Here is a 9,949-nt window from a genome sequence, read left to right as displayed (position 1 = left end):
AGATTCAATGCAATCCCTATCAAATTACCAATGGCGTTTTTTATGGAACTAGAACAAAAAACTTTAAAATTTGTATGGAGACACAAAAGACCCTGAATAGCCAAAGCAGTCTTGAGGGAAAAAAACAGAGCTAGAGGAATCAGACTCCCTGACTTCAGACTATACTACAAAGCTACAGTAATCAAGACAATATGATACTGGCATAAAGACAGAAATATGGATCAATGGAACAAGATAGAAAGCCCAGAGATAAACCCACGCACCTATGGTCAACTAATCTATGACAAAGGTGGCAAGGATATACAATGGAGAAAAGACAGTCTCTTCAATAAGTGGTGCTGGGAAAACTGGACAGCTACATGTAAAAGAATGATATTAGAACACTCCCTAACACCATACACAAAAATAAACTCAAGATGGATTAGAGACCAAAACATAAGACCGGACACTATAAAACTCTTAAGAGGAAAACATAGGAAGAACACACTCTGACATAAATCACAGCAAGATCTTTTTTTGATCCACCTCCTAGAGTAATGGAAGTAAAAATAAAAATAAACAAATGGGATCTAATGAAACTTAAATGCTTTTGCAAAGCAAAGGAAACTACAATCAAGATGAAAAGGCAACCCTCAGAATGGGAGAAAATATTGGCAAAAGAATCAACAGGCAAAGGATTAATCTCCAAAATATATAAACAGCTCATGCAGCTCAATATTAAAAAAACAAACAACCCAATCCAAAAATGGGCAGAAGACCTAAACAGACATTTCTACAGAGAAGGTATACAGATTGCCGACAAAGACATGAAAGAGTGCTCAACATCACTAATCATTAGAGAAATGCACATCAAAACTACAATGAGGTATCACCTCACACCAGTTAGAATGGGCATCATCAGAAAATCTACAAACAACAAATGCTGGAGAGGGTGTGGAGAAAAGGGAACCCTCTTGCACTGTTGGTGGGAATGTAAATTGATACAGCCACTATGGAGAACAGTATGGAGGTTCCTTAAAAAACTAAAAATAGAATTACCATGCGACCCAGCAATCCCAGTACTGGGCATATACCCAAGAGAAAACCATAATTCAGAAAGAGTCATGTACCACAATGTTCACTGCAGCACTATTTACAATAGCCAGGACATGGAAGCAACCTAAATGCCCATCGACAGATGAATGGATAAAGAAGATGTGGTATATATATAGAATGGAATATTACTGAGCCATAAAAAGGAACGAAATTGAGTCATTTGTAGAGATGTGGATGGATCTAGAGACTGTCATACAGAGTGAAGTAAGTCAGAAAGAGAAAAACAAATATCATATATTAACGTATATATGTGGAACCTAGAAAAATGGTACAGATGAACCAGTGTGCAGGGCATAAATAGACACACATGTGTAGAGAACAAACATGGACACCAAGGAGGGAAAGTGGCGGGGCGGGGGGGGGGGATGAACTGGGAGATTGAGATTGACACATATACACTAATATGTATAAAATGGATAACTAGTAAGAACCTGCTGTTTAGAAAAATAAAGTTTAAGCAAAAATCGTTAATATGGTAACCTTTATGGTTTGTATATTTTACCACAATTTTATTTACAAGGTACATACAAACCCTAAAGCAAACACTAAATAAATGATATACTAACCAAAAATAGAGATAAAACAAATACTAAAAAGTACTGGGTTGGCCAAAAAGTTCGTTCGTTTTTTCCGTAAGATGGCTTTAATAGGGCTTAGTTGTATTTAAGTTCATTTGAAACAATTCTGTTAGATTGTCTTGTGACAGCTGTCATATCAGCGTGCATTTAAAAAAACTTAGCAAAACTAGTGAATTTTTGTGTGGCCGCTTTAAAATTGAAGATGGAAGAAAAAACAACATTTTCGACATATTACGGTTTCTTATTTCAAGAAAGGTGAAAACGCAACTGAAACACGAAAAGAAGATTTGTGCAGTGTATGGGATGGTGCTGTGACTGAATGAAAGTGTAAGTGGTTTGTGAAGTTTCGTGCTGGAATTTCTTGCTGGATGATGCTCCACAGTCAGGTAGACCAGTTGAGGTTGACAGCTACCAAATGAAGACATTCACTGAGAACAATCAACGTCACACCATGCAGGAGATAGCCGACATACTCAAATTATCCAAATCAAGCACTGAAAATCATTTGCACCAGCTTGGTTATGTTAATTGCTTTCATGTTTGGGTTCCACATAAGTTAAGTGAAAAAAACCTTCTTGACTGTATTTCCACATGCAATTCTCTACTGAAACATAACAAAAACGTTCCATTTTTGAAACAAATTGTGACAGGTGATGAAAAGTGGATACTGTACAATAATGTGGAACGGAAGAGATCGTGGGGCAAGCAAAATGAACTGCCACCAACCACAACAAAGGCCGGTCTTCACCCAAAGGAGGTGATGTTGTGTATATGGTGGGAATGGAACATAGTCCTCTACTATGAGCTCCTTCCAGAAACCAAAAGATTAATTCTAACAAGTACTGCTCCCAATTAGACCAACTGAAAGCAGCACTCAATGAAAAGCGTCCGGAATTAGTCAACAGAAAACGCATAATCTTCCATCAGGGTAACACAAGACCGCATGTTTCTTTAGTGACCAAGCAAAAACTGTTACAGCTTGGCGGGGAAGTTCTGATTCATCTGCTGTATTCACCAGACATTGCACCTTCGGATTTCCATTTACTTCGTTTGGTCTTTACAAAATTCTCTCAATGGAAAAAATATCAATTCCCTGGAAGACTGTAAAAAGCACCTGGAACAGTTCTTTGCTCAAAAAGATAAAAAGTTTTGGGAAGATGGAATTATGAAGTTGCCTCAAAAATGGCAGAAGGTAGTGGAACAAAACAGTGAATATGTTGTTCCATAACGTTCTTGGTGAAAATGAAAAATGTCTTTTATTTTTACTTAAAAACCAAAGGAAATTTTTGGCCAACCCATACTTAATAAATCCAAAACAAGTCAGAAAAAGACAAAACAAGAATAAAGAAAAGAGAAACAGGGGGAAAACAAACAGTAAGATGGTAGGCATAAATTTAACCATATCAGTAATTACATTAAATGCATATTGTGAAACCAAAAGATTAAATGACAGAATGTTTGACTGTAAGACCCAACTAATACATGCTATCTGCAAAAGATTCAAGAGCAGTTGCCTTGGATTCAAGGAGAAAAGGAATAGTTTGTACCGAAACAATAATGACAATGTGAGGGGGCCAAAGAAGGCTGAAAATTTAAACAGGCTACTTCTACTCAATGACAGCCAAAATTTATTTTATTTCATTCCTATGAAAACCAGATAATGCTGCATGAAGACTACACACTACATTATATGTTCCCTACGGCTTCGATCTAGTTTAAAACTTTGATTTTCAACCTGCATTTTTACAGTGAATGCTCTTTTAACAAGCCCCATAACCAACTTGCCAAAATTCATGCTACCCATCCCTGAATAAAACATGACTATTACAGAAGGATACACAGAATACTCCCAACTAGCAACTCTGTTCCCCCAAGTTGAGGTGAATGCTTGCACAAGTTGTATTTGTTCTCAAACCTGAACACCAGCTGAACTTATTAAGTTAACTGAAATACTTTTTAAACCAACAGAAAAAATGCAAGAAGAAAGCTGTTTCTAAAAATCAAATTTGTAGTTTCGATTTCCTTAGCTTCTCTCCCAGGAAATGCACACAAAATTCACTAACTTCATCCCAATCTCTACTCAAAAAAATGCTTCTTTTCAAGGCCTTTCCTGTCCATCAAATGTGAAGGAGCATTCTCTGTATTCTCTATCCCATAAATATATTTCACTTTTCTTCAGAACATTCAGTCTGGTATTACATTTTTGTTGCCTTATTTCTACCATTAGATTATACTCTATGAAAGCAGGAAATCTGAGTCATTTATTCTGGATCCCTAGCAGTTAGAAGAGGGCAAGTCACACAACAGATGCTCAATAAATATTTAAATAATTAAGAAAGACTTCTTCAAGATAATCTGATTTAAAGGAGCTGCACTTTTTAAAATCTGAGCTGCACTCAGATTGCAGTTTTGATAAGCTACCATTCCAAATAATATCAAGTAAGATAGTTCCTGTGTTCCCCATTCCCCAAATGAATTCTTCCCTGAATTCAAACTCTGTCATTGCCTTATTCCCCACTATTCCCCAATACACATCCTTCTCTACAACCAAACGGGAATACTCCTCTGAACATCCCCCACTGAGTTCGATTTAATCTGCTAAAGATCATACTTAAAAGACAAGAGGGGGTAATAGGCTTTATGCTGGATGAATTTTCATTGTTTAACATGCCTGTCACCCCATTATTAAGGAGCCCTAGTAAAATTCAAGTCTATTACAGGGTAAAAGAGAAAACATAAAATCAATTTCTGAAGGCTCATGCCACAGATAATCAAACAATTATTAACGCTGAGAACAACCATAACGACAAAATACCCTAACAACAGTTAAACAGTACTTTACTGTGGGCTCAAATGATCCCTACTGCTTGGAATGGTCTCTTCTCCCTCTGCCACCTATCAAAATGCTTCGTCTATCTTCAAGGTTCAATTAAGGGCCACCTCTTCATTACATTTTATTTTATTTTATCTTTTTTTTTTTTTAAAGACTTAAAAATTTTTTTTGATGTGGACCATTTTTAAAAGTCTTTATTGAATTTGTTACAATATTGCTTCTGTTTTACGTTTAGGTTTTTTGGCCACGAGGCATGTGGGATCTTAGCTCCCCGACCAGAGATCATCGAACCCACACCCCCTGCATCAGAAGGCTAAGTCTTAACCACTGGACCGCCAGGGAAGTCCCTCTTCAAAACATTTTCTGATCATTTGCTGCAATTGGATGAGAAGTCTCTCTCTCTCTCCTTTGATCCCCATAGAATCTTTAATTCAACATCCCTTAAAGGATGTACACAAATAATACACAGAATATAGTATACATATTTTCTTCTCTGTTACAAGTCCTAGAGGGTAAAAACTGTATCTTATTCATCTTTACATCCACTAAAGCACCTTAGAAAATGTGTTATATGTATTTATTGTGTTGTAAGTATTTATTAAACTTTCAAATTTATGTTCTTCCACATTACAAAGGAATTGAACTGACTGAAACTTCATGCTGAAGTTGTATCGTTCCAAAATTTTGAAGTAGGACAACTCTCTGAAGCGGTTAACTCTTTCGGTTAAATAAATCAGCTGAAAGGAATGACTTAGATTCAAAATCTTCCACTCCATTTGAGAATGAGAACATGTCCATTTCCTAATACTCTGCAACAGATTACTTACCTGAGACCATGGTCTGTGATCTGATAACATCCAGACAGACTGAGAAACAGAAGTACACGCCCAGTCTCTTGATCAGTTTTTTCACTCCCAGAGTAAATTAAGTCTGTTCCCCTAAGCAATCTAGTCCTTGATGCTTTTCTACACAATGCAGAAGACTCTGGGAGTGCTGACATAGTTCTTAAAGCTGTTCCTGTACAACAAAATGAATGACCACAATACGCGAAGGCTGGAGAAGCACAATGCTGCTGCCAACAGACACTAGTCCTTAGTCCAACAATATCCTTACTGTAACAACCGGACGAGGAACAACTAAAGTTGGATGCTGTTTCCATTACACAAAGACTTTCAACATTTCTATGTCTCCATTCTACAGCATCTTCAATATCAGCCAAATCTTCAGCATCTAACATCCACACATAAGGAGAAGTGAAATTTTCAGAAGAAATAGGTTTAGTCCAGAGGTGTTCATTATCTATTTCTTCTCCGATGCCCTTGCTAGTTATATCGTGCAAACAAGCATACTGCTTAGTGGACTGCATGGTAATGTCTTTATTTTTCCAGGTAGTCGAAGTAATTTTGCTTGTTGAAGTTTTCAAAAGGCCACTCTGATGAGACATCAAAATTCCAAGAGCTCTAGAAATCTTCTCTAGAGCCACATCTGTGATTTTTTCACATCCAGAGAGATCAAGATGCCGAAGACTCTGGCAGCAACCGAGCCAAGACCAACTATAATTAAGAGGTAACAAGACTATTAGTGGATATTGTTAAATTCTTCAAAAGCATTTGATTATATGTAAGTAAATGGAAACTACAAGAAAGATTTTAAATCTAATATAATCAATCATTTACTGAATATCTGTTGTTAGGCACTGCTTTAAATGCTAGGAATATGAAAAGACAATAAGAGTAATTAGAAACTAAGGGTATTGCTAACCCAAAAGAGGAGTAGGAAAGGAGAAGGGTATGGAAGGGAGAGACTGTTTTTCATCCTGAAAAATAACCAATAGAGGAAAGGCTGTACACACATGAAAGAAAGAAAATAATAATTAGAGGAGAAAGATCCAGAAGAACAAGCTCTAGGAATTGGTAGAGAATTAGCCTTAGCCAGAGAAGAATACATTTCTCCCTCTGAAATTGGAAAAGAGGTGCTGATATAAATGCTAGGGTGGGAAACAGCAGGGCGAGGTAGAATAAGAAGGAAAGTAGCAGCATCCAAAGAAATAAAATCTGAGGGTTGCTTGAAGAAAGTGTTAGAATTTTAGAATAACTATGAAGAGGGAGCTTTGCCAAATGGTACTGGGAGCCCAACTGAAAATGAAAACTTCTTTAAAACACAGTACCAAGCTACATGGTTACACAGCAAGGCTCAAAAGCCTAGACACAGTACAAGATTATAAAGATGACAGGATGATACATATATAAGTTTTGAATCAGCTGGGACCTAAGGACAAGAGCAAAGAATTGGAGGGTGCTATTACCATAACATGACCAAAATCTGATAGTAGAAAGTAATAGTATGATTAAACTGCACTTATGGATATGAAAAACTACAGAACAATTCTACTGATTCATAGTTAAGAAATCATTAAATTTATATATTCAAAAATAACTAACCTGTCAAATGCAGAATCTGAAATGTCAGTTTGGGTAAGATCCAAATGCTCCAAGTTAGGACAAAGCTCTAAAATCTGCCTAACCTAAGAGGGAAAAAAAAGTCACTCACTGTGAAGATCTGCAGAATTTAGTTAGGTTAGAGACATAACTTTTAGTAAGTAATATATCCAGTGGTTCTCACACTTTTCTGCACGTAAAAATCACTTCAATTCTGCCTTACAAATATATATTGTGATGAAATCCCAGAAAATCTGTTTTAGTAATTCTAAGATTAGACCCAGGAAATTTACATTCTTAAGGAATACCCAAGGAGATTCTAATGTAGGATATCGCAAGATAGTCTTTCATAAAACCGTGATTTAATTTCACCTGCCCATCTTACCATGCCTTACACATTATAAAGAATCACATAAAACTGGGCTCAATCACTTAACATCTGTGAAACTAAATAAACTGTTTAACCTTTCAGTCTATGTTTCCTTTTCTATAATGTGAAGAAAATGATATCTATGTACAAAGATTACTATGAGAACTGAAATGAAAAAAGATGAAAATTAGCACTGTATGCCTACCCAAGGGAAGGTACACTCATGGGTAAACTGTTATTTTTTTTTTAATTAAACTCAGGAATAAGCAAACAAAATGTAGATCATTGCTACTTTTTCTTAATACCCAAACTAGTGCTAATTTATACATACCATTTTGCTGGAAACTGCACAGCTGTACGCTAATACTAAAGTTTTTACAGAAGTACCAACATACGGTAGAACATTATGAATTAAGCCATGGAGTAAACGTTTTTCCATTTGTGCATTGCTGATGGCAATCGATTCCTCTGCAGACTCTTCTGTAAAATGAATTCAAAAGTCTAAGAACTTGATACACTAATTATGATTAGGCTACTCAAGGAATCACCAAATCATTAAATATGAAATACTTTTTGCTCTCCTTTTAAACTCCCCTATATGCAAAGCAAATTAAATGGACAAGTTCTCATTCGCCAGGACTTAATATTTAACAGGTCTGACATCAACTAAAAAGAGACAAAAGAAAAAGAAAAAAAGGTTTAAATGGGAATGAAAGGAAGAATTTTTTATCATGCTTCAGGGTTGAAGGTAATTTTCTTCTCAAGCTAATTATCAGAGGGAAGATAAAAATAACTCCAGTTTCAGGCACTGAAAAAATTTTGGAAAAAACTTTGACTACTTGAAGAATAGTATAAGTTCTTCAAGAGAATATAGGATATCAAGAGGAAAATGAACCATAATAAAAATAATAAAAAGTGTCATTATTTTACATAAATATCAATAAAAGGGACACAGAGCTAGAAGAGATTTGAAACAATTAAGTTAGGCTGGTCATAATGAATCAAGCAAAGAAAAGTACCTTAGAATTTTTAAGAAATTAAAAATGAGCATGGCTTTTGTTTTCTGCTTAATAACTTCTGCAGAGTTTAGATGTGTACAACAGGATGCACTACTGTAACAAGTAAAAACATAACAAAAAAAAACCCTACAAACTCCAATTTGATATAAGGAAAAAAACACACTACACCAAAAAGAATGAACTAATAATTTTATCACCTTTCTCAGGACCCTACTGCTTTTTTGCTTACCTGAAGACCTAACTCAAATGTCTCCAAACATAAAACAGTTTAACAGGATAAGCTGAGGAAGTCTCATTTAAAACAAAACTGAGTGTAGCTGACAGAAGGAATATAAATACAAACAATAATTCTGAATTTCTGACTGTTTCCATGTTTACAGATATTATTCTAAATTCCTCCTTTAGTTAGACATATATGTGAAATACAGGGATAAAAGTGACTTTTAGTGAACCCTATTTATTCTACTACAATTTTATTTCCAAATGATTCTTTTGTTTCTGTGGCTCTCTCTATCTAAATGTGTACTGTTTACTGTGAAATCCTAAAAAAAAGAAAACTAAACATTCTATGAAGAATAATAATTTCTCTACAAGACTAGTAAAGACAGCTAAGCTGAAAAAGCACTAACATAGATGACAGATCCAAAGTTACTTCTCTACAAGACTAGTAAAGACAGCTAAGCTGAAAAAGCACTAACATAGATGACAGATCCAAAGTTTACTCTTAGATACACTAAACAGCTAAACAGATATATTACCTTAGAAAGGCTCCATCATTATAACATTAACCTTTCCCTCTCAATATGACAGAAAACAACAGCCGTCTCTTTGTCTATCTTTAAGTGCTGAGATAAACACATTAAGTTTGATAAAGCCTTTAAAACTCAACACAGGTATTATGAATTGATTTTTTAGAATGGATAAATCAAGTCTTCCCTAAGGTGACATCTGAGTAAAGACCTTAACTCCTTGAGGTCTTTGCTCAAATTTCTCAAGGGACCTTAACTACTCAATCTATTGAAAATGGTAACTTCTTTCCTCTTCCTGGCACGCTTTTCCTTTATTTTTCTCCACAGCACTTAACACTATCTAATACAGTATATATTTTGCCTGTGTTTACTGTCTGCCTCCCCCTCCAAATTTTAAGCTAAACAAAGCCAAGGATTTTTTTTTTTTCCATTTTGTTCACTATTAACCTCATGCCCAGAAAGTGCCTGCCACAGGATAAGCAAATCACCAAATCTAACTGGAATAGACCTCTTCCTTATATGACACCTTCCAAACATTTAAAACTATACCAAGGTGTTTTGCACCTTCATTTCATAAAAATAAACTTGCTGCTAAAACAATAATCTTTGTATTTATATTCCTTACTTTCCACAAGTTTACTTCTTTTGCCAGACCAGCTTACTATAAGTGGGCAACTTATATATAAAAAATTCCTACAGGTTCAGTTTTACGAAGTAGAAGAATATCTTATTAATTTTTTTTTTTTTTTTTTTTTACTATTTTCATCATCTTTTAATAATCATTATCTAGGGGGCTTCCCTGGTGGCACAGTGGTTGCGCGTCCGCCTGCCGATGCAGGGGAACCGGGTTCGCGCCCCAGTATGGGA

General features: G+C 35.5%; 1 protein-coding gene across 3 annotated transcripts in view; it reads right to left on the bottom strand.

Moving 5' to 3' along the window:
* The window catches only part of FBXL5 (F-box and leucine rich repeat protein 5), a 54,639-nt gene that overhangs the window by 21,005 nt on the left and 23,685 nt on the right, over positions 1 to 9,949 (bottom strand). For all 3 annotated transcript variants that reach the window (XM_024119363.3, XM_024119361.2, XM_028492126.2), the window contains exons 7-9: positions 7,646 to 7,794; positions 6,948 to 7,030; positions 5,334 to 6,059 (exon numbers count right to left, since the gene is read on the bottom strand). In XM_024119363.3, coding sequence (XP_023975131.1) covers positions 5,334 to 6,059; positions 6,948 to 7,030; positions 7,646 to 7,794 — 958 coding nt within the window. The remainder of the gene's footprint in view (positions 1 to 5,333; positions 6,060 to 6,947; positions 7,031 to 7,645; positions 7,795 to 9,949) is intronic.

The sequence above is a fragment of the Physeter macrocephalus genome, chromosome 7 (genome assembly GCF_002837175.3).
Source record: "Physeter macrocephalus isolate SW-GA chromosome 7, ASM283717v5, whole genome shotgun sequence".
Lineage (NCBI taxonomy): Eukaryota > Metazoa > Chordata > Mammalia > Artiodactyla > Physeteridae > Physeter > Physeter macrocephalus.
The sequence above is the reverse complement of the archived record's forward strand: the minus strand, read 5'-3'. Positions and strand labels throughout refer to the sequence as shown.